Source organism: Entelurus aequoreus, linkage group LG07 (genome assembly GCF_033978785.1).
Source record: "Entelurus aequoreus isolate RoL-2023_Sb linkage group LG07, RoL_Eaeq_v1.1, whole genome shotgun sequence".
NCBI lineage: Eukaryota > Metazoa > Chordata > Actinopteri > Syngnathiformes > Syngnathidae > Entelurus > Entelurus aequoreus.
The window spans coordinates 41,289,393-41,314,960 of NC_084737.1; the positions used below are offsets into that span (position 1 = coordinate 41,289,393).

General features: G+C 39.0%; 2 protein-coding genes and 1 pseudogene across 6 annotated transcripts in view; 1 reads left to right on the top strand and 2 right to left on the bottom strand.

Annotated features, from left to right (window-relative positions):
* slmapb (sarcolemma associated protein b) overlaps positions 1–4,692 on the bottom strand; it is a 55,978-nt gene extending 51,286 nt beyond the window's left edge. The window contains exon 1 of one of the 5 annotated variants that reach the window (XM_062053666.1): positions 4,491–4,692. The gene's annotated coding sequence lies outside the window, so the exon portion shown is untranslated. Of the gene's footprint in view, positions 1–4,147; positions 4,312–4,485 lie in introns of those variants that run through there. The other 4 variants (XM_062053663.1, XM_062053664.1, XM_062053662.1 and 1 more) reach the window with 4 other exon arrangements.
* LOC133653877 (ceramide synthase 5-like) lies at positions 4,001–13,618 on the top strand. Its single transcript, XM_062053668.1, has 10 exons — positions 4,001–4,705; positions 5,571–5,673; positions 5,847–5,977; positions 6,061–6,118; positions 6,205–6,255; positions 6,343–6,435; positions 6,857–6,985; positions 10,917–11,023; positions 11,106–11,262; positions 13,279–13,618. Exons 1-10 carry the CDS (start codon positions 4,530–4,532, stop codon positions 13,405–13,407), a joined length of 1,134 nt encoding a protein of 377 aa, XP_061909652.1. The 5' UTR covers positions 4,001–4,529; the 3' UTR covers positions 13,408–13,618.
* Positions 13,619–23,648: 10,030 nt separating this feature from the next.
* On the bottom strand, positions 23,649–24,644 carry LOC133654373 (keratin, type II cytoskeletal 8-like; annotated as a pseudogene).
* Positions 24,645–25,568: the final 924 nt, after the last annotated feature.

Sequence of the window (25,568 nt, forward strand, 5' to 3'; positions counted from 1 at the left end):
TTAGGCATTTCACCATCTACGGTCCGTGATATCATCAAAGGGTTCAGAGAACCTGGAGAAATCACTGCACGTAAGCAGCTAATCCCGTGACCTTCGATCCCTCAGGTTGTAATGCATCAACAAGCGACATCAGTGTGTAAAGGATATCACCACATGGGCTCAGGAACACTTCATAAACCCACTGTCAGTAACTACAGTTGGTCGCTACATCTGTAAGTGCAAGTTAAAGGCCTACTGAAATGAGATTTTCTTATTTAAACGGGGATAGCAGGTCCATTCTATGTGTCATACTTGATCATTTCGCGATATTGCCATATTTTTGCTGAAAGGATTTAGTAAAGAACATCGACGATAAAGTTCGCAAATTTTGGTCGCTGATAAAAAAAAAGCCTTCCCTGGTACCGGAAGTAGCGTGACGTCACAGGTTGTGGAGCTCCTCACATCTGCACATTGTTTACAATCATGGCCACCAGCAGCAAGAGCGATTCGGACCGAGAAAGCGACGATTACTCCATTAATTTGAGCGAGGATGAAAGATTCGTGGATGAGGAAAGTGAGAGTGAAGGATTAGAGGGCAGTGGAAGCGATTCAGATAGGGAAGATGCTGTGAGAGGCGGGTGGGACCTGATATTCAGCTGGGAATGACTAAAACAGTAAATAAACACAAGACATATATATACTCTATTAGCCACAACAAACCAGGCTTTTATTTAATATGCCACAAATTAATCCCGCATAACAAACACCTCCCCCCTCCCGTCCATATAACCCGCCAATACAAATCAAACACTCGCACAACACACTCAATCCCACAGCCCAAAGTACCGTTCACCTCCGCAAAGTTCATACAGCACATATATTTCCCCAAAGTCACGTACGTGACATGCACATAGCAGTACGCACGTACGGGCAAGCGATCAAATGTTTGGAAGCCGCAGTTGCGTACTCACGGTAGTGCGTATCCAACTCAAAGTCCTCCTGGTAAGAGTCTCTGTTGTCCCAGTTTTCCACAGGCCAATGGTAAAGCTTGACTGTCATATTTCGGGAATGTAAACAATGAAACACCGGCTACGTGTTTGTGTTGCTGCAGCCGTCCGCTAATACACCGCTTCCCACCTACAGCTTTCTTCTTTGCTGTCTTCATTGTTCATTAAACAAACTGCAAAAGATTCACCAACACAGATGTCCAGAATACTGTGGAATTTTGCGATGAAAACAGACGACTTAATAGCTGGCCACAATGGTGTCCCAAAATGTCCGCTACAATCCGTGACGTCACGCGCAAACGTCATCATACCGAGACGTTTTAAGCAGGATATTTCACGGGAAATTTAAAATTGCACTTTACTAATCTAACCCGGCCGTATTGGCATGTGTTGCAATGTTAAAGGCCTACTGAAACCCACTACTACCGACCACGCAGTCTGATAGTTTATATATCAATGATGAAATCTTAACATTGCAACACATGCCAATACGGCCGGGTTAACTTATAAAGTGCAATTTTAAATTTGCCGCTAAACTTCCGTTTCGAAACGTCTCTGAGGATGACGTATGCGCGTGACGTAGCCCGGGGAACACGGGTATGGCTTCCACATTGAAGCCAATACGAAAAAGCTCTGTTTTCATCTCGTTCTGGGTGTATTGTGGACATCTGTGTTGGTGAATCTGTTGCAATTATGTTCATTGCATTATGGAGAAAGAAGCTGACCAAGCAAGAAGAAAGTTGTCGGTGCAAAGCGTCTATTTTGCGAGGGAAGTCAGCAGCAACACGTACACAGCCGGCGCTTCTTTGTTTACATTCCCGAAAGATGCAGTCAAGATGGAAGAACTCGGATAACAGAGACTCTAACCAGGAGGACTTTTGACTTCGATAAAAAGACGCCTGTAGAGAACTGGGACAACACAGACTCTTACCAGGATTACTTTGATTTGGATGACAAAGACGCAGACGTGCTACCGTGAGTATGCAGCTTTGGCTTCCAAACATTTGATCGCTTGACCGTACGTGCGCGTCACGTACGTAACTTTTTCTTAAATATATAAGCTTTATGAACCTTGGGTTAGGTGAACGGTCTTTTGGGCTGAGTGATTGTGTATGTTGATCAGGTGTTTGAATTGTATTGGCGTGTTCTATGGAGCTAGGAGCTAGCAGAGGAGCTAGGAGCTAGCATAACAAACATGTAGGTGTTTTTATGCAGGATTAATTTGTGGCATATTAAATATAAGCCTGGTTGTGTTGTGGCTAATAGAGTTTATATATGTCTTGTGTTTATTTACTGTTTTAGTCATTCCCAGCTGAATACCAGGTACCGTGAGTATGCAGCTTTGGCTTCCAAACATTTGATCGCTTGCCAGTACGTGCACGTCACGTACGTTACTTTGTTTAAATATATAAGCTTTATGACCTTGGGTTAGGTGAACGGTCTTTTGGGCTGAGTGATTGTGTGTGTTGTGCAGGTGTTTGAATTGCATTGGCGGCTAATATGGAGCTAGGAGCTAGCATAGGAGCTAGGAGCTAGCATAACAAACACTGAGGTGTTTTTATGCAGGATTCATTTGTGGCATATTAAATATAAGCCTGGTTGTGTTGTGGCTAATAGAGTATATATATGTCTTGTGTATATATATGTCTTGTGTTTATTTATTTTATTTATTTACAATTTGAATAGTTCCAGCAGCCAAACGAACACAATGCAAGCATGGGTCATTTTTATTTGGGAATAGCAAAATGCCTCCCAGAACGCTATGACAACAGACTCTTGCTGGCCCACCACTTCGAGCCCATAGTTAATGAGCCGTACGTGATGTCAGGTAAATACAACCTAAAAAGCAAAGGCTGTGAATGTGCGTGTGATTTTTTTATTTTTTTAATAAATCTGCAAAATTAAAAAAATTAAAAACGTCTTACATTATCCTTATGAGGTATTGACTGGACAAAAGGACAAAACATTTTTTTGGAATAAGGCTGTAGTGGTTACAGTGTCCGCCCTGAGATCGGTAGGTTGTGAGTTCAAACCCTGGTCAAGTCATACCAAAGACTATAAAAATACCTCCCTGCTTGACACTCAGCATCAAGGGTTGGAATTGGGGGTTAAATTACCAAAAAAAGATTCCTGGGCGCGGCCACCGCTGCTGCCCACTGCTCCCCTCACCTCCCAGGCGGTGATCAAGGGTGATGGGTCAACTGCAGAGAATAATTTCGCCACACCTAGTGTGTGTGTGACAATCATTGGTACTTTAACTTTAAAATAAAATTTGTGTAAAGTAAAGCACTCTGAATACTTTCCAGATGCAATGCATGGAAATTGTTTGTTTATATGTGTCTTATGTAACCCGCTTATGCCTCAAGAAAGCTAGGATAGGCTCCAGCTAACACATAACCCGTGAGAATAAGTGGTAGGCATGTTATTAAAACAGATGGATGGCTTTTACCATGTATACTTGGTTCATATTGCTAGATCACCACACATTTACCATCAACTAAATTATAGTTTTAAATCAGATTATACGTTTTCTGGGAACACAAACAAACAGAGCTATGTTGTTAGTTTGAAGTTTTACTACACTGAATAATGTCTTCTTTTGTCACACAAATATAATAGATTTTTTTCATTATTGCCAACATAATTTACCCTAACTAAATTACACAATAGAAATAATAAAGTAAATAATCAAATGTAAATAATCAAATGTAAATATCCCACACCCCGGATTGTAAATAATGTAAATAATTCAATGTATATACTCTGATGATTATCTTGTGTGATGACTGTATTATGATGTTAGTATATATTTGATAGTATATATCTGTATCATGACCCCGATTTAACAAGTTGAAAAACTTAATCGGGTGATACCATTTAGTGGTCAATTGTACGGAATATGTACTTCACTGTGCAACCTACTAATAAAAGTTTCAATCAAACAATCAATCAATCAATCAATCAAAGGAGATTAAAAGCACATGGAAATTGTTTAGGGGGTAAACTGCCTGCTGGTATGATCAATCTATGTAGCAAACCAACTCCTAATAGTTATAGTCTTTATATAAAACGTGAGAGACTTGGTATGGCATGATAAGCGACTGAGTGTAGGATCCTAAGTTACTGAGGACTTCAGAATGTTTACAACTATATTAACTTACCTGCGGGTCACTTGAAAATATGGCTGCGTCAGCAAGGATGTTAGCATAGTAGCGCCAGCTAGCTACAGGTAATTAAGCCACGCGCTACCAGTTAGCTGGGCGGCGGGAGGCTTCCTGGGCCCACTTGACTTGTGGGCGGCCGCTCTTTGGGGCGACAATAAGCCAGGAACGTCATTGAAAGTTTGCGGTGGGTGTTGCCTTTTACTTGCCGAGCTAGCGCCTTGAGCAGTTTACTCGCATGAGTTTAGCGGTGGTAATGCCTTCTTAGCGCTAGTGTGGAGCCTTAAAGAAGGAAGGAAGGAGGTGGGAGCATAACACTTACGACTTTAATACACTACCTTACTAGCTTACAACTGGTGTCCGCTTCGCTTCGCTCCCCCAAATGACTTCCTCGTTCTTAGCCTGGTTTTGGAGCGAGAGTTTTTGGCTTCCAGAAAATGCTTCCTGGGCGCAATTGGAGCATCCGCCACCTGGCGTGGAGTACCCTCGAGTGGGAGAAATACTTTACGCCCTGCCGCTCGCGGTCGTAGTGTTTGTGCTCCGGCTCCTGTTCGAAAGGTAAACAAGAGTTTTCATTTTGTCATGTTGTTCATTAAACGCAACACTCGCCGCTAAAAGGGTTTTAAAATGTGATCCTTACACACTTGAGCACACGGAGAGTTATATTACATGTCTATGTTTAGACACTGAGTCACTATACTTCAACTTTATCAACACAAACCGCAATTGAGCAATGTGTCAGTCACATGGTTCTTTTAGGCGTCACAGATCTGTTTTATTACTCTATTATTTTGGTCGGGAGTGGGGGTAACCCCCCCCCCCCTCAGAGTGCTAAGTCTCCAAACATGTTTTTTTATGTTTTTGATTGCACATTATTCTTTTCGCAAAGTTTACTTGCATGCTTCATTCAAACGGAAGTCCCCAGCATATGGGCTAGACTGAGACTGTGCTTATTTCAAAACCATCTTGTTCCCATGTTGGGGAAAACTATTTCAGATAAACGGGGTGGGTTTGTAAATGCTGGAGGAAACTGGTCAAATGAGACTTTTCTTGTGACACTAATTAGCATTGTAGTCTCTGGAGACCCTCCAGTCTCTTACATGCTCACATGACAGGTCATCACGCTCTGTTTAGATGAGGTGTTACATTCCTTGGGATTTCTTATTTCCCGTGTCTCCCTGAAAAGCCGCTGATATAGTCTACCACCAACATACACCGACACAAATACTTTTAACACAACTTTGTGGTCAAAGCTCAACAGCTTGTCTCAATGACTTGGTTAAAAGTTAATCTATTCCTGCATGTGCAACATAGTTACCTCCTCTCTTACTCCTGCCTTGTTTGAATGCCTGACTTAACTACATGATTTTTACGTCCCTGCCCCCAATCTTTCGTTTTTTTGCCTCCATCTGTGTGTATACAGGCTAGTGGCCAAGCCCTGTGCCCACATACTTCAGATTCAGGCGGGAGTGCATCGTCAAGCCCAGCCCAATGCTGTCCTGGAGAGAGTGTATCAGTCCAAAACGGTATATAATTTGTCCCACGTTTGCCAAGTTGTCTGTTAAATGTCCCTCTGTGTTACACCACTCAGGGCATATTGATATGATCTTATGGGCCTGCCTGCTGGAATTTAGGTGTTTTGCAAGTTGTGGAAACAATCAAAATCAGGTATTTCCTGTCTACCGATGCCCCTCACTAGAGTCCAGAAGCAAAGCAACTGGATGGACTTTCCAAGCAGCTGGACTGGGATGTACGGAAGATACAGAGATGGTTTCGTGTCCGCCGCAACCAAGACAAGCCGAGTCTGCAGACAAAGTTCTGTGAGAGCATGTGAGTTTTATAAATGCTATGTGTAACCATCCATATTGGAATACATACATGCATTTTTTATTTATTTAATTTGTGTTACTTAGGTGGCGCCTCACGTTTTACTTGGGAATTTTTACTTATGCTGTACACCATTTATGGGTGGTGAGTTGTGCTAACTTGCAGAACAAAATTGCTATCAAGTGCCCTGTATGCTTAGGTGATTAAACATTGCTTAATGTTTTCGTTAGTCACCCTGGACATGGAACACCAGACTGTGCTGGGACAACTATCCCTTTCAGGTACATAACTTGTATATTTTTCGGTCAATTGGGTTGTTTGCACTTGGTAATGCTCATGTTAAATGTGTTTTTGTTGTCATCCCATAGCATCAGAGTCCTCAACAATTCAACCACTATGTGGCTGAGCTGGCTTTCTATTGGTCTCTGATGTTTTCCCAGTTCACGGATATTAAACGTAAGGTGAGTCAACATCAATACTGAAAATTGCTCACCTTTGCGTTAAAATATTTTATTGTCTTTCAATCAATCAATCAATGTTTATTTATATAGCCCTAAATCACAAGTGTCTCAAAGGGCTGTACAAGCCACAACGACATCCTCGGTACAGAGCCCACATAGTCTTTGGGTATGAGAATTGCCTGAAGGCTGATCAAGGCTGGTAAAACTGGTTTCACAATGAAAAGGTGCAGTGCCACAAAGATAAATACAAGTTACAAATAGCTTCACATCCACTTGTCATTGGCTCTGAAGAAGTGTGTTTTGTAACGCACACTTGTGACAGAGACTTGAATTGTTTACAATCCTTACGTGTGCATGTAACTTAACATAATACCAACAGAGCCACCTTTTGTCTTTCCTCTCGCTGCTTCATTCATGTCAGGATTTCTTCATCATGCTTGTGCACCACCTGGCCACCATTGTCCTTATCACCTTTTCCTACGCCAACAACATGCTAAGAGTTGGGACTTTGGTCATGTGTGTGCATGACGCATCAGACATCTTCCTCGAGGTAAACAAATAATGTTGTATGGTTTCCCATAACACTTGTTCCATAAAGCTGTTTCAGTTTGTCTTCATAAAGAGGAACTGCACTTCTTGGGGGGAATTTTGCCTATCATTTATCATCACAAGACGACGGATGTTTTTTTTTTTTTTTTTTTAATCTTTTCTAAATATTAAATAAATGCGAAGAAAAAGTCCGCTTACAATGGAGCCAATGGGAGTCGCTCTACTCTGCCTATAAAGCCCTGAAAAAAACATCTAAAGACCTCCATTAAGGTCTAATATACATTATATAAGTATATACTTTATGTAATGTAGTAACATGAAGTTATAATAACGTATATATTTAATATTTTTTTGATTATACATGAATTTAAAAAAACGCATTACAACGTTCACTTTTTTTCCCCACTACCTTACTGTGAGGATTATGCGGAATTTACTAGCTTAAGTAAAACACAAGTCGTGTGCTGAAAGACAAAACTATCCCATCAGTTGGCGTTATATGTCAGTTTTATGTTCTTATTTGGAATGTTTAACAGTAGTGCTACATGATAACTCTCCAAGGTTTATACAAAGTCTGCCATTAGTAGTAGCAAACATAGAATGTACTCTCTTTGCTGTTGTTGACGGAAGTAGCGTTCGTTGGTATGTGCTCTGAGAAATCAATGTACCCAGGAAAAAAGTTATGGTAATGCTTAAATTACCAAAATACTGTAAGTATTACATGTTATCATGAATGTGCCTGTTATTGCATTACAAACACATTTACAGCAAGTGTATAAAACGGTGTGGGAGGTTTTTGGATGGTTTTTAGAGGACTTTTTAGGAGAAATTGTTCGTATCCACATTACCTGCATTATTAGCCCCCTCCTATTGGCAATTTTTTACTAATTTAAACACACAGAACAGGGACATACGTGTGTTCTAGTTTCGCATAGGGATCGTGGATGATAAGCAAAATTACAAAAATAGTGCAGTTTTCCTTTTAAATACAATCACAAATGGGTCTCTCAGCTACATTGAACTGTCAAAGGTCGAACACAATCCATTTTGGTCGATTTCCTGTTTGTGTTCTTTCTGAAACAAATGAGATAAACATTATCAGTTGTACGAGTGAGAAACTTCTACTTATTCTATGAACTGTTGACAGGCGTATAGTGAGTAGGGATTGGTACATTTCACCTTTGAACAGATACGGTACACATTTCCGGTACCTGGAAATCGATACTGGTGCTAAACGGTACCAATTGTCGGTACTTTTGTGTGTGTTGATAATAAATTGTTTGATAATCAAAATCTATTTATGTAATATTTAAATATGAGCTGATTTTGATAACTGAGTTTTTAATTGTTATATCTTGTTTTCCTATTACATTTACAAGTATTTTTAGGGACAAGTGGTAGAAAATGGATGGATGAATGTATATGGTAGACGTTGCATTTCAATTCCAAGACATTAGAGGGCAGAAGTGTGTAGGCTACAGTGTGTTGTCTAGTCAGAAAATACCCTTTGCCATAAAGCTGAATGTGCCGGTCTAGTCTTATGTTGAGCCCTAAGAAGTGTTAATATTGTAAGTATTGTATTTATTACACACCAGCTGTTTGACTGTAATGTGCATGTTAGTTGTAGTTTTCATTACCAAAATTGAAGCTGTTTAAATCGGCATGTAAAATTGCTAATGCCAATCAGTAGCATGTAAATGTAAATTAGCGTCAAGCTAGCGCATTTTGGAAAAGTGGCACCTTACTTTACTCTCGAGTATTTTCTATCAGGCATACTTGCTTTGTTGGCATTGCAAATTGCAACATTACCTAGAGGCGTTTGGCTGAGTATGCAATGAGGGCTGCTTGAGTTTCTTTGCCAAGTGCTTGAGCCGCTATTGAGTCTGCAATAGGACATAACGTGGCGTCACGAGCAGCAACGGTATCGAAATATGGCACCGTTTGATTTTACGTGAATCGATACTCCGTAGTACCAACGGAATACAATCGGTGCCTATAAATCTACCGAATTCGGTACCCATCTGTAATAGTGAGTACTACTCCACATGTTTGATAATCAAAATCTATTTATGTAATATTTAAATATGAGCTGATTTTTATAACTGAGTTTTTAATTGTTATATCTTGTTTTCCTATTACATACGTTTTTGGTGTATTTTTTTGCACCCTTTATACAACAACTTGATTTATAGTTTTTAGATATTTAAACTTTTTTTTACCTAGAATTCTGTTTTACTGGAGTGTGTATCAGGGTATCCGCGGGGTCTTAATAAGTAAAAAAAAGTCTTACATTCAATAATTTGAAGTTAAGGCCTTAAAATGTTAAAATTCTCCTAAAATATCATAAAAGGTCTTAAATACGATTTTGAAAGGTCTTAAAAATCTATTGACGTTACTGTTATTTAAAATATGCATAAACTTCAGTCTCGCTTTGAAATTTTTAGATTTGTAACTACACAGCGGAACTAACTGTGCTGCCCGGTCAGAATTGATCAAACACCACCAGCTATTGCTGTGCGCGCGCAGCTCTGTGTTGACAGCTTAGTGAGCATAGCAGCGGAGAAAACTTAACAAAAGCCCACAGCAAAGCCAAATTACTTGCATAAGATGGGTAACTAAAAGTTCAACGATTTGTGTCTCCTGAACGATCAATTTAATGCATGGTTGAACCCCGTGGATGGAAACGTATGAAGTGTTTAGTACCCAGATGTGCAGCCATCGAGGAGGGAAGTATTTGTAAACATGGCGGTGAAAGTGAATGGAATGATAATGTAAAAGTAAAAAATCCGGGATAAGTCCATGTCAAAAGATGCTGAAACGCCACAAACACTTGCACAACTTTACAAAGATAAACGTAACCCCCCAAAGGAGTGTTATGTGGGTTAAGTGGCGCCAATTGCCGTAGGAGATCAACATGAGTGAAATCATACTATTACATACAGTAAGCACACGCTAATTTCTCTGTGGACTCCGCTGTAAAACTATTAAAAAAACACAATTCTCTTATATTATTTCCATTATTTGTTCCAATAATTTCAGGTCAGCTTCTCCTGTCTACTCATCTTTTCTCTAAGTTTATACAGCAACCGATGTTAAAAGCGGTGTTTGCACTCATCTTATTGTGGGGTGAGGAAAGCAATGGAGATTTGCGAATGTCATCTTGTCATTCCTAGATAAAAACTAATCCTTGTGTATTAGCAATATGTTTTCAAAAAAGTCACAAAAACAGGTCAAATGTATCCATACACACCAGATACACAATGAGCTGAGTACATTTGAATGTTATCCACATTATTCACATTCACAAATTCTGTTTGAGGCTTGCAAGCCATACTCGCCTTCTTTCTTTTTAGACAATCGCTCTGTCTGCACACACTGTTTTTCACAACTTGGTGCAGATACAGTAGTACTGTAGATGTTTTATCGGTTTGCTCAATTCTGACAGCCGAAAAAAACATTACCAAAGTTAACCATTTAGCTTTAGCAGAGATACTAACTGTCCCTTTCACAGACAATATTTTTTTGTGCTTTCCTATACCATTGCTGATGTCGATGTCACATGAAAACACTTGATATGAAGCACACTGCACCTTTTGCAAGAAAATGGCAATCTATGGCAAATCTGAAAATTGGCTGTTACGATGTTTGCTAATATTTTTTTCAATTAGTTTACACTAAAGAAGCTCCTGGTGTATTTAGTTAGTTTAACCATTTTGTTTTCCAATGTGAAAGAGCATTGAATAAATTCATATACTTAAAATTAATTCTGGACCTCTGATTTTACTTTGTTGTATTTTTTGTCCGTATGGATGTGAAATGGTCTTACATTTTCAAGATGGTCTTAAAAAAGTCTTAAAAAGTCTTACATTTGACATGTTGAAACCTGCAGAGACCCTGGTGTATGCCTTATAACTTTTTAAAACTTTTTACAGGCAGCTAAGCTGGCCAACTATGCCAAATACCAGCGGCTGTGTGACGGCCTGTTTGTTGTGTTCAGCATCAGCTTTTTCATTGCCCGGCTTGTTATCTTTCCTTTCTGGTGAGACAAACGTAATTTTTTTTCCCATTCCAATGTTTTTTGCGCACATTTTACGTGATGAATGCATGTCTATTTGTTGCAGGCTTATTCACAGCGTTTTGATTGAGAGCTGGGAGATTTCAGGCCCATACCAGTCCTGGTGGCTGTTTAGTGGGTTACTTCTGGTCCTTCAGACTCTTCATATCATCTGGTTCTACCTCATTGCACGGATTGCAATTAAAGCTATTTTTAAGGGAAAGGTACGTTGCATTCAGGATTCTCAGTATTTTTAGAAATATAATGGGAATGATTCACTGATGTCCATTGGTTGTTCACTTGGCTGACTTCTGTGCAGTCCGCGTCGGTTCAGTTCACAATCTGTGTGAATGGTTGTCTGTCTCACAATGTGCCCAGTGATTAGCTGTCGACAAATCCAGGGTTTGTTTGCCTTTCGTCTAAAGTTTGCTGATATAGGCTTCAGATGGTTGGATATTTGTTGTTGTTCTATAATCTTTGCATTTTCCCACCTCTGGAAAACAATTAAAAAACACACCAGTTAATGATATAAGGAGTGTATGAAACAAAGATTATGAGAGTAATTAAAGTTTATTTGTGTTAAATCACATGTCATTAGGCCTTTTTCCACCAAAAGTTTAGGAACTTTCAGTTCTTGTAGACCTGTGTGGCTTGTGTTTCCACCGCATTTTACAGTTCAGGGTAGATTTTACAAATCAGGTTGATGAGGTATGGATGAGTGGTACAGTATACGTCTGCACTGATACCATGTAAGTAAATAGACCATTTTGGTCATTTCTTTTACAAAAGTGTAAGTAAATAGAATACAAAGCAATAACATACAAAACAATAAGATTTAAAAACAAAGTGTACCAGGTTTTACATAAATAGTCAGCTAGGCTTTTGTCCACAGTTACGAAGAGTTAGAAAGTCGTCCCCACAGTAAATTATAAATTCAATGCCTTATAATCAGTTTAAACTTTAAATAACAATATATAGATTATAATTGTCAGTGTTTATCTTATGGAGAGAACAGAAACGCTTCGGATTTAGCTTTAGCCTGATAGCATTAGCATTCGGTTCACTAGGGTTGAGGCTAATAACTACACAAATGGCATGTCACTGACTACTTTTACCGCATGGAACAAAGTAAATATTTGATGTGATTTACCTTAGTTCCACTCGTCCTTCATTTCACATTTATCTGCAGACTTTATATTTCTCAGTAAATGCTTTTAAAATAAGAGTCCGTCTACTTCTTGTAGCTAAACGTATTGAAATGAAGTTTGTAAATATTAATAAACGACCAGTAGCTGCAAAAAAAGACTATTGTGCAGCTGAGTAAAACCACACCTAGATAGTTCCAATAGTCAGAATTGTACAGCACACAGATGCCACACAATGGTTCATGCAACTCGAAAGTTCCTTTTGTTCTTTTTTCTCTTCGTTGTATAGTATGTTGTAATAGGAATAAACAAGAACTAAATCTGCCCAGGTAGTTTTTGGTGGAAACACGGGGTACTTTATTTACCCTGGAAAATGGGGAAGTTCCTGTAAAGATTCCTGCGGTGGAAAAAGGCCTATTGTGACAAAATGTACACCACTTCTTGGGCTAATGGGATGTTACATTGCTTACATATCTACTTGTGGTTTGAGGATAAACTCAAAACATAAATAATGAAAATAAAGTACCATATTTTTCGGACTATAAGTTGCAATTTTTTTTCATAGTTTGGCCGGGGGTGCGATTTATACTCAGGAGCGACTTATGTGTGAAATTATTAACACATTACCCTAAAATATCAAATAATATTATTAGCTCATTCACGTAAGAGTCTAGACGTATAAGATTTCATGGGATTTAGCGATTAGGAGTGACCGATTGTTTGGTAAACGTATAGCATGTTCTATATGTTATAGTTATTTGAATGACTCTTACCATAATATGTTACGTTAACATACCAGGCACGTTCTCAGTTGGTTATTTATGCGTCATATAACGTACACTTATTCAGCCTGTTGTTCACTATTCTTTATTTATTTTAAATTGGCTTTCAAATGTCTATTCTTGGTTGGGTTTTATCAAATAAATTTCCCCAAAAAATGCGACTTATACTCCAGTGCGACTTATGTTTTTTTCCTTCTTTATTATGCATTTTCGGCCGGTGCGACTTATACTCCGGAGCGAATTATACTCCGAAAAATACGGTAGTGAAAGGAACATTTTTTTTCTCTTCTGATTGAGTTGTGCTGTATTCCAGGTGGAAAAAGACGACCGCAGTGACATCGAGAGCAGCTCAGACGATGACATTCATTCCAATAACAGTAAACATCCCAGTAAGACCAGCGGTACCACCACTAACATAAATGGAGAAAATCATGACCACTGACCAAGAGTGGAAATTTTGTATTTTTTTCACCTCCTTTGTGCCGTTTGAAACTTTTCTGTCACTTTGACCATGGCAAGAGATAGCCAAAGAGAGGCCTGTGTGCAGTGTCCGGTGTATGACTGGATTCTGTTTACACTTTGTCATGTTTACACCTGCTTCAAGAGTGAACTGAGAATTATGATTGAGCAAACAAGTCTGGTTTGCATTCTCACTATGTGTGCCTTTTTGTGTGTATGGGTGTTTGTCTGTGTGCAAACTTATAATATTACAGAAATTTCCTTGAAAACAGAAGACAACTGTCGATACCATTTCATATAATGAATTACATTTTATTACAGATTGTAATAGTTTTACAGCTGGAAAACAAAATCCCCGTATCTGCCTTACAGAATTCACTTCAACTTGTGTAATCCTAGAATTTCCAAATGCCAAATATGTTTTCTTGATAAAAAAACAAAAAACCTCTGTTATCAAAGGAAAGAAATAGCAGGATATATGTTATGGTAATTATTATGAATGTTCACGTGAACTTGATTTTCCAATTTCACTAAAACATTAAATACATTTTGTGATCCACAAGCCCTCTTTTGTTACACGCATACTTGACTGGACTAAGTATTACTCACTTGAGGGTAAGAATGGGTAGGAGATGTTGCACTCAGAATTTCTCAATTTTCTCAACAAGGTCTATTTGAGCAGTCCCACAATTTCAGTAATATGCGGCAGGGTTAATCTACAGTGGGAGGAGCAGAGTGTACTGTTACTGTACACAACAATGTTTGAGGTTTTTTTCCAAATTTTCACAAGTGTTGCTTTTTATCAAATTCATAGCGCAGAATATATTTTTTTGCAGCCAGGTGATTCTCATTCTTTGAGACAATGCTTTTGTACAAGGCTTTGCAAAGCAGCAGAGTCCTCTGCTGGCCAAATTAAACCTCAAACACTACTTCCATCCATCCTTTTCTACCGTTTTCCCTCTCAGGGTTGCGGTGGAGCAGGAGCCTATCTGCATTATGGCGGAAGGTAAGGTACACCCTGGACAAGTCTCTCCATACATAATGCCCCAAATTCAGCTACCTTTATGGCAGATTTAACACGGAAGTAAAAATAGTATATGTTTATTTTGTTGATTCAGGCTCACTTGCAGAAAATGTTGCAGCCACTTGCACTTTTCTCCACAGTCACCAATCGCAGTTTGCGTCACGTTGACTCCACTGTTGGCTATTCAGCTTGGCCAGAGCAAAAAGCTATATTCGACTTACAACTTTGTCATATTTTTTAATCGTACTTTTCCTGACAATTACATTTTTTTTAAATGGTTATTTATGAGATAATGTCTGTATATATATATATATATATATATATATATATATATATATATATATATATATATAATATTGCAATTCAGGCTACACTGTGGACTTTGCCGAGACACCAATTTAACATGCATCTTTATAGTGTCCCTCTATCTCAGGGGTCTGCAACCCAGGGCTCTGGAGCCACATGTGGCTCTTCTGCCTCCTTGTTGTGACTCTCAGATTGTTTTAACCCCAGAGTAAGAAATGTTCGCATTTTTATAAAGAGTTCTATAATTTCTGACTGTCTCTGACACACAGACAGGCTTTTAACGCCATTGAGGACACCAATGGCGTAACTACCATTGAGGACACCAAGGTAATGTCCCCAGTATTTATTGTAGCGCCAAAAAAGAAGATGATATGACTGATTGTAAATGTACTTTGAGTAGCACATTGTGTGTGCTGTACATCACCATACATTAATCATCATCTTACAATATGCGATCTTTGGTCATGCACAGCCCATTACAACTCCCGACAGCGTACCGCAATGAAGTCCTCGTTTACTTTAAACATTATCCGAGCCGAAATGTGCTGTCAACATAACGTTAACATTATGTAACTAATGTTGCTTTCACCTGAATTAAATTGATGCGAAACGCTGTCGGTATAACACCATCGTGTCAGTCAGATGGGGCCCGCCCTAAATGCAGAACATGCTCTGTGCATTGGGCTTCGCGATCAGTGAGGGGGCCCGTTTTGCGTGAAGATACACATTAAAATGTATGAATTTTGAATGACAAGGCACTTCATATAAAATTTTACCCCAAACGTATTCTTGGCTACATCATGCTCTGTCACTGATTGAAATAATGAGGAGAGATTTTCCTTCTTTACTTCCAGTGGCTTTCTTCCCTTTGCAAGCACTAATGGCGCCCATTAGTGCTTGCAAAGTGAAGCAGATGGTTGCGAATGCAAGTCGTGGTTTTTTTTATTTATGTTTTGATGATGTTAAAACTGTTTAATACGCTAAACTTCAGCATATGAATATAAAAAAGTGGACGGCTACAAAATCATGCTGATAGTCAAAAAAGTTGGATAATACCTCAATGAAAGCTTTTGTAATTCTGGAAATTTGTTGTGTTACTCAAGATAATATTATAGTATTTATATGGTGCTGGGATACCCATGGTTTCAGCCTTTCAAAGCTTTTCTTGGACAACCAATTTTTGACCTTGGTATTTGTCATTTGTTATGGCCCTGAGCCGTGAGGAAGGCAAGTAAAAGAGACTGGAAGCCTATGTGCTCAGTTCAGCTTCTCGAGTGTGCAACCCCTTGGGTAAGCTAACCATGAATACTTGCTACGAGAGAAAAGGGAAAATAGTTGAATTTCATGTGGACAGATTGGTTTTCCTGTAAAATAGAAAAAGATGAAAACTATTTAAAAGTTTATAAGCTGTGTTACATTTTGTGGCTGTATACTATTTTTCTTTAGTGGTAAAGACAGCAACATGTATCTTTTGATAGTAAAGGTTGCAGACCCCTCTGTCTAGATCAGGGGTCGGCAACCCGCGGCTCCGAAGCCACATGCGGCTCTTTGACCACTCTGATGCGGCTCAGCTGCATACTTGCTGACCCTCCCGATTTTCCCAGCATATATGCCGACCCTCCCGATTTTCCCAGGAGACTTACGGATCTCAGAGACTCTCTTGTGGGCAAATGTTCCCCGATTTTCAACCTAATAACTAACTAAGGGCGTGCCCTAATGGCACTGCATTTATTGTCCCCCATAGCCTGTAAAAACAGTGTGTCTGCCCGGCCACAGTATGTAGCTTTAACTTGCACACGTAGGAGACAGCAAGGCATACTTGGTCAACAGCCACACAGCTTACACTGATGGTGACCGTATAAAACAACTTTAACACTGTTACGTTACAAATATGCGCCACACTGTGAACCCACACCAAAAAAGAATGACAAACACATTTCTGGAGAACCTCCGCACCGTAACACAACATAAACACAACACACAAATACCCAGAATCCCATGCAGCCCTAACTCTTGCCCCCCCCCCCCCCCCTCCGTGCGTCGGTTGAGGTGGGCGGGGTTTGGTGGTAGCGGGGGTGTCTAATGTAGACCGGAAGAGTTAGGGCTGCATGGGATTCTGGGTATTTGTTTTGTTGTGTTTATGTTGTGTTACAGTGCGGATGTTCTCCAGAAATGTGTTTGTCATTCTTTTTTGGTGTGGGTTCACAGTGTGGCGCATATTTGTAACGTAACAGTGTTAAAGTTGTTTTATACGGATACCGTCAGTGTAAGCTGTGTGGCTGTTGAACAAGTATGCCTTGCTGTCACTTACGTGTGCAAGCAGGAGCCGCATTCAACATGTGGCCAAGCAGGTACGCTGTTTGAGCAGGCTGTAGAGGGCGCTAAAAACAGTGCCATCACACCCTGGAACTCGGGAGTCTCCCGGGAAAATTGGGATGGTTGGAAAGTATGACGTTATCAAGCGCCATTCAATTAAAATTTGCGGGCCGCACTAACATTACATTTTCACATTGAGGTGCCGGCCGGGGCGTGTGTCTGAGACCCCTGGTTAAAACATAGCACAAAGCAAAAAAAGCTTTGTATGCAGTGTTATTTAATTTTAAATTGTCAAAGGAGTTTTGTGGCTCCCTTTGTTTTCTTTAATTTGTGAAACTTGTCAAAATGGCTCTTTGAGTGGTAAAGGTTGCCGACCCCTGGTCTAGATGCATACTTTATAGTGCAGGCAAAACAGTTGACGCCACCATTTGTAAAGAGATTAATTCAAACAAATGAAACAGACTTATTTGTTAATACAGTATCTCCGTTCAAAATCATAACAAATAACTTGGAAGTTAACTACCTGCACAGGCATCTAGATCAACAATATTATTTTCTGGAGAGGGCAGGTAAAGAAGAAAAGTGCAAGTGGAAACAAGAAAACAAAAGTGCTTGAACAGAAATACCACCAAGCAAAGGAAAATAAACACTAGTCCAAAACTGTCATGTAGGATCATGACAAGAGCTTCCATTTTGTATAGCACTTATGAAATAGAAATTATATCAGCCCTAACGAGACATACCTTAAGCATGCAATGGGTAAGTAAGGCCTTTGAAAAATGTTGAACAGTTAGATTTTTGATCCTCCAATGCAGTCACTGGCATGTCTGCACAAATTATGGAGTTCCACCAGCTTCACCAAAGAATTGTTGGATATTTCTAACGTTAATTCTCCTCCATCATTGCTCGTGTCTCTTGTCTTCTTGTGTAAAAAAACAAACAGAAAATGGGAGCAGAGTGGAATGTGCTGATGAGGAATGGAATGGCAAGCAAATATAGGAGGTAGTCCAGCCATATTTATTGAAACTGTATCCTGTAAAGTAGTTGACAATTTTGCACGTAGCAGAAGGGAAATAAGAGACAAATGAGACATGGCTAATCTGTTCAGCTGGAAAATAAGTGCACGTAGGAACAAACCAGCTAGTTTGCAAAACTGCTTTAGAAAATTTCTGTATTTTTGGTCTCTATTGTCTTGATGAAAACAGCATTTGCCTTCCGTGGCTGCTGTCTGACGACTGTTAGGAGCACAGTAAGCAATATGATAAGCATTTTCTAAAATTACTTCTGACAACTTACTTTGCCTCGGGTTTGTGGGCACTGATGATAGTATCTTGTTCGTCTGTTTGTCAAGAAAATGCAAGATGGGTGTAAGCTTTAGTAAAGTTCTAATGTATCTTCAAATAAATTAATAATCCAACTGACCGATCCTGTTCCTCCTTCCAGAGGTTTCTTGTAGGTGGAGATCTCAATATCTAAAGCCATTTTGACATTCATGAGATCCTGGTGCTCTCGGACCTGCTACGCCATATCCAGCTTGGACTTCTGCAAAGCCAGATCCAGGTCCCGAATGTGATATTTGCCGTCGTCGGTGGCCGCCTCTCCACGGTGCTCGGCTTCAGCTATCTGATTAAAATGATTCAGGATGCTATTCAGGAAACAATCCCTGAAAAAACTATCAAAAATCATACCTCAGAAAAAAATCCCTGGATTACAAGGGGGATCTTAAAGTCCATCAGACAAAAGAATAAACTCTACAAATGTTATATTTCGAACCCTACCACTGTCAACAAAGAAAAATACACAAATTATAGAAATAAATTAACTCATATTATCAGGAAAAGTAAGCGCAACTATTATTCTGAACTATTACAACCATCACATGGGGATTGTAGGAGAACATGGAACGTGTTGAATACTGTTCTCAACAAGGGACATAAGGCCCCTGTTGTTCCGGATACAGAGTCCAATAGGGCTGATCTTGCCAATAGTTTTAATACCTTTTTTGCTTCTATTGGGGAAAACCTATCTAGTTAGTAAAATAAGTCAACCTCCAGGGTATTCCTTTAAATAATTTTTATCAGGTACCTACCCTAGCTCCTTTTTCATGCAGCCAACCGACATCAATGAGCTTTATACGATCATTATGGACCTAAAGACACTTGTGATTTAGGGCTATATAAATAAAGATTGATTGATTGATTGATAAAGTCATCACATACAGCTGGAGTGGACGGGATATGTAGCAAAATCTTGAAAGCCATAGCAAATGTGATCACAAATCCTCTTTGTCACTGTATAAACCTGTCACTATACCACTATGGTGTCAGAGGGGTACCTCTCAATTGGTTCCGTTCTTACCTATACGGAAGGCAACAATGTTTATGCGTCAATGATCACAATTCACCCTGTATGACCATAAATTATGGGGTTCCCCAGGGATCCATCTTGGGGCCTCTCCTTTTTATCCTATACATAAATGAGTTTGTAAACTCCTCCGAAACTTTTCATAAAATAATTTTTGCTGACGATACAAATTTCTTTACCTCACACAGGAGCCTACACGATCTACAAGTAACTGTCAATTCAGAGCTTGTGAAAGTGGATTCCTGGTTCAAATGCAATAAGCTCTCACTTAATGTTAATAAAACAAATTTAATTGAATTTCGTTCTTATAAAAACCGGACAAATACTGAGCACTGCCATATCAACATCAATGGGCAGGAAATACAGAGAGTGTACTCCATAAAATTCCTGGGGGTCATCATTGGCGAATACCTCAATTTCAAATGTCACATTAGCCATCTGTTAAACAAATTATCCAAATATGTTGGCCTGTTCTTTCACCTTCGTCATTATCTTCCTCTTTATGCTCTACTTACCCTATATAAAACTCTCTTTGAACCACATCTAAACTACTGTAATGTCATCTGGTGTAACACCTTCCCTACCTACCTTCACAAATTAGAATCCATGCAAAAGAAAATCATACGGGCCCTGTCATGGTCCAAGTTTAATGCCCCCACTCGACATCTATTCCATAATTATCCTCTCTTAAGACTGACAGAGTTCAATATTTATCACAATGCTTGTCTAACCTATCAAGTCATTCACAGGCTGAATCTTAGGCTCTGTAGCTTGGTTCCTATCTATCATCCCCAGCATGCCCACAACACTCGTAACTTAGATCTGATATCAGGTAAACATCGTCTACTGGCTTGTACCGCTCAAAGTGTTGTATGCAGGGGACCAAAGATTTGGAAACGGCTTAATGAGAGCCTCAAGATGCTGTATCCATTCTCCAACTTCAAAAAGAAACTGAAAACTTACCTATCTCTAATGCCTCATGTGGGGTAGACTACTGTTGGGTTTTGCATGGTTGAATGAATGTACTGTATGTATGTATGTGTATGCTTGCTTTAGTACTGTTATCTTGTGTTTATCACATAGCGTTGTTTTTTTTTCGTTGTGTTTTTTGTGCTTGCCACCATGTTTCATCATTCCATGTAAATACTGTCCTCTGGACCCCCTGTCAAAAGCTTCTTCTAGCTTATTTGGGGGACCCTTTCACTTACCAACATCTTTAAATGATATCCACTACTATTGTAATTGTTCTATGGTACTGTGAATAAAACTTGAAACTTGAAAAAAAAAATTAAAATAAATAAATCTGTGTTTCAATGTTCATACGCTACAAGTGTAAGGGACGGACTGCGTGAGCATATTAGAAGAATTAATCTTAAAGCCCTTTACAAACCCTTCACTCACCTGTCCCTTTACACACTGAATCTCATTCTGCAGATTTTGAATGGTTCTCGAGTATTTCCACCTTGGTGCTGCGTAGTTGGTTGTCGTACTGGTTGGCCTCAGCTGTAATCTGCTCATACTGGTATGCATCCATCCATCCATTTTCTACCGCCTATCCCTTATTGCAAACAAGACGACAAGGTGAATTGTTAGGCCGCCCCTCACTATGCACAGATCACGCGCAGGGCCCTGCAATCAGTGAGGGGCGCCCCATTTTGCATGGAGAAGCGCATGAGAAATTTTCAATGAATGAATGGGCGCTTCATATGGCATTTTTACCGGAAACATGTTCCTAGCCTCTTCCTGCTCCATCACTCATGTGAATATAATAGCAAATTTCCCCTCAAATGTTCATCAAAACACATATCTGTCAAAAATACAAACTTGTATTCGATTTACTAGGGTTAAGGTTACACAAATTGTGTAAATATCCTGACACATAAGAGACTATTTATATTTACCGTACCAAAAGAAGAGCAGACAGCGGCTCACGCTTCCTCTTACTTTATGTAACATCGAGGGAGAAATGACACGTCTCAACTATGGTCCATGAAGGAGCCCAGGATTGCTTTTATTTATTTTTATGTACGAGGATTATTTTTATTTATTTTTATGTATGAGGATTATTTTTATTAGAGGTGGGAATCATTGGGCACCTTACACTTTGATTCGATTTTGATTCTTGGGGTGACGATTTGATTCAAAATCGATTCACGACTAAACACGATTCTTGTGATACTTTATTTGTTATGTTCTGTTGCTCGTCTGCCTTCCCTATTATTTTGTCCGTGCTGTTATCTTTTGTTTCTCCTCCTCAGTGCTTCTTTCCTCGGCGGGGGACGGCCTAATTGGACACACCTGATCCTAATTTTTCACAGGGCACTGAGCGCTCTTGGGTACAGTCTCATACTGTACCTTCTGCTTCCACGCTTCTGCTGCAGATCAGTAGTTTTTATTTTTTTATTTCTTTTTTACTCTCACCTTTAATTTTTTTGAGTGTTTATCTTCTGTGGACTGAAGCAATTCCCAGTGTGTCCTGGCTGTCCCCTCGATGACCACTGGAAACTCCATTGTGGACTATATTTTTATGGTGTGCACTTTTTATCCATCTCCTTTTGTTTGGACTATTATCATTAAACAACTGCAATTTTCTTTCAACCTTGCCTCACGTTTCTGCATCCGGGGTTCAACTAGCGACTGAGTTGTAACATTATTTGGTATATAAATTATAATAAAACCTTTTAAAAACAGGTTACAGGTTACAACAGCTGCTCTTGCCTGCTGACTTACGATTTATAAGCCCAGTAATGGTCTAAAAATGTCCTTAAAATGAAAAAATATATATTATTTACAAAAATTACATTATGGTAATCTAATAAAAGAAAATAAAGCAACTCCAACCCAATCCTAGCTTAATAATACTAAGGATAGAAATATACAAAGCAATTGAGAAGACATACAAATACAATCCGAAAAAAATAAAAAAATAAATCAATAATATCAATTGTTTGTTTTAATCCAAAAATGAATCCTTAAAAAAAATAGATAGCAAAACATTATATATATATTTTTTGAATCGATTTTTGAAAATCATGAATTGATTTAAGATAAATAATTGCAACTATTTAATTGTGAATCAATTGTATTGAGAATTTTTTGTAGAAAATGGATGGATGGATGGTACCTCTTTTACTGTATTAAATTCAAAAACTGCTATGGAAACATGTCAGAATGTATAGTGTAGTGGTTAGTGACAAATATTAATTATTAATTTAACGGTGCTTAGTGGTGAAAATTCTTTATTTTTACCCATGTCCCAGGAGATTTCCCATATTTTGAAATGCAAATGTTGACAGGTATGGCAATTACACCGGGTTCGGGCCCATGTCGGAGTTGTCTCAGGAAGCATTGCAAATGTATGCTTTAATGATGTTAAATTTTTTGTTTTGCACTAAAAAAGTACAAAACATGCATAAAATTAAATTCACGTTTAAAAAATGATAAAAACAGTATTTTGTCCTTCAAATACAATTCTGATTAGCGCCCCAATTTAGCTGTCAAACAGCACTAGATGCAGCCTCTACCTTGTTCATGTACCAGACTTCAGCATCCTCACGGTTGCGTTTAACTATATCTTCATACTGAGCCTTGACATCCGCCACAATCTCCTCCATGTCCAACTGGCGGCAGTTGTCCATCTGCCCCACAACAGAGGTTTCCCTCAGGCTCTCCGGCAGCTCACGGATTTCCTTCAGACAGAAAAGCACCCAATGTGAAATACTGTAGACCAGGGATGTCAAAGTCAAGGCCCGTGGGCCAGATCCGGCCTGCGAATGAATTATCTATTGCCCACGGGATGATATTTTATTAGTATTAGAACCGGCCAGCAAGTCACAGCCGCCTGCTGCTGTTTTGCACGCACCAATACTCCATCAGTGCTGGCGCCAGGAATTTTCAAATTGGGGTTCAGGGTCCCACAGGCAATGTTTGGGGTTTCACTTGTTTGTAACAGTTTTGAAAATAAATGATAAATGTATGCATTATCCTGTTATATTTCGCATTCTATATTGTGTTTTGGAAAAACGTTGTCATAAACCTTACTTAATTCATTTTAAAAAATTATGTAAATGCATATGTAAATTTATTCAGTTAAAAACATTAATTCACTTTCTTCTTTCCTTCATGGATCTAAACTTTACCGCTGCCGGTATTTTTTTCTAAATTTTTGTTGTAATATTTTCAGAATGTGTTTGATCTATTTTTGGCCAAAGTAAGACAAAAAAAACAATCTGAAGTTGTCTTTATTTTTTTGTTTTAATGCCGTGATTTTAATAGTCCGGCCCGCGTGTGCACAGATTTTCCTCCATGTGGCCCCTGAGCTAAAATGAGTTTGACACCCCTGCTGTAGACGAAAAACAGCTGGGACTATGAGCGTATACCTCATGCCTAGCGTTGAGGAAGGTAAGTTCATCATAGAGACTGCCCACCTTGTCCATTAGAGTCACTTTAAACAAATAGCCAGTATCCACACTCTCGGGGACATGATGGAAGTATGTGTTTGATGACACAAGTAGTTTTTCTTGACTTTCGGTCTGTCATTGCTACACTGTACCTTTTTGAGAGTGACAAACTCATTCTGTATATCACTATTCCGAAGGAGTTCTTCTTCATACCTGCAACAGCCAACAATGTATGGATATTATCATCATTCACTTTATTAAACAGGCATAACTGGTTCCGACTTTGTTTTGGAGTCCTCCACATTGTTGTGCATAGCGGTGTTTTCCACTTTGAGTTTGAGCGTGTCGTTGTCAAGAACCTCAAACTGTCTTTGCAGTTGGTCAATGTACGACTTCAGCATGGGCTCAATGTTGCAGGTGCGAGGAGGCTCTGCCTCCAACAGCTTCCACTTAGTTTCTAGCATTTTGTTCTGCTGCTCTTAGTATCTAACCTGCAACGCACAGACACATACAAGTAGTTGAGCATATCAGAGAGGGTTACAGGGACTACTTTACCTTGTCAATGAATCAGGCAAAGCGGTTATTGAGAGTCTTGATTTGATCTTTCTCTTTTGTGCGTACAGCCTGGATGGTTGGGTCAATGTAAATGTTTATTGGGGAGAGCAGTCTCGTGTTGATAGTCACAGGTGTTATCTGGTTAGCCAAGGTGGAGGCCCTACGGATGGTGTAGGAACCCAAGAACTGGCTGGTGAATCCTGAAGAGGACGAACGCGTCCCCACATAGGTGGATATCTTGTTCCCCACACTCATGGTAGCACCGTGTCGACAGTTCACTGCTCAAGAGATCAGCTGTTAGTTTAAGCTTTGCTGTGCATCTTGCATATTTTAGGGTCCTTTATTGTATAGGCAGGAGTGGGTGTGGCGTGATGGTGAAGTTATGCAGCACCCCAATGTGGTAAAACCAGTCCGACAAATACCAATGCTTTTTTCCCCTGTTACTACTTCTTTAAAGTGGTTTGTGTAGGTCTGTGAAGCTGAGCTTCTGGAATTCACAGTCATCCACAAACTCATTAAGAGTCTTAGTCATTTTAAAGGATAAATTACCACATGTCAAAATGATTGCCTTTCTAATTAGTTTTTAAAAATGATGTACTTCTTCTTATGCTTTCTGATCTCTCTCTCTATGTCCACTACTCAAGTATGAAAATCTGTATTTCGTTCCCTGTATGTAACATATGGAGAATGACAATGATAATAACGCTTGAAACCTTCAAATAGTTTATTAATTGAATTATTATTATTGTATTATTGAGAAATAGTTGGATGATTCAAGGTCGCCAGCTTTCACCTTGAGACGTTTTTAAAATTCACTACCCATAAAAACATTTAAAAAAATAATAATCAAGTAAATCAATTTCACAGTTCCATTCCAAAAAACTGTAAATATATCAATTTTTTTACTTTAAACAATTACATTTTTTAAAAGTACTCCAGCCTCAAATAAACATATCAGATATGAGTTATATTTAGTTTTTTTTTCCCCCAACCCTTTTAATGATAGTATGCTCATGAAATTATATCGTTTTTATTGAACAAAAACAAAAATAAATAAACAAATAAATGGGTTATACTTGTATAGCGCTTTTCTACCTTCAAGGTACTCAAAGCGCTTTGACAGTATTTCCACATTCACACACACATTCACACACTGATGGCGGGAGCTGCCATGCAAGG

Excerpts from the sequence above, each read along its gene's own strand:
- LOC133653877 (XM_062053668.1), top strand. The coding sequence starts at position 4,530 with ATGACTTCCTCGTTCTTAGCCTGGTTTTGGAGCGAGAGTTTTTGGCTT. Across the intron at positions 5,978-6,060 it reads ACAAAGTTCTGTGAGAGCAT|GTGGCGCCTCACGTTTTACT; the intron begins GTGAGTTTTATA and ends TGTGTTACTTAG. Across the intron at positions 6,119-6,204 it reads CTGTACACCATTTATGGGTG|TCACCCTGGACATGGAACAC; the intron begins GTGAGTTGTGCT and ends TGTTTTCGTTAG.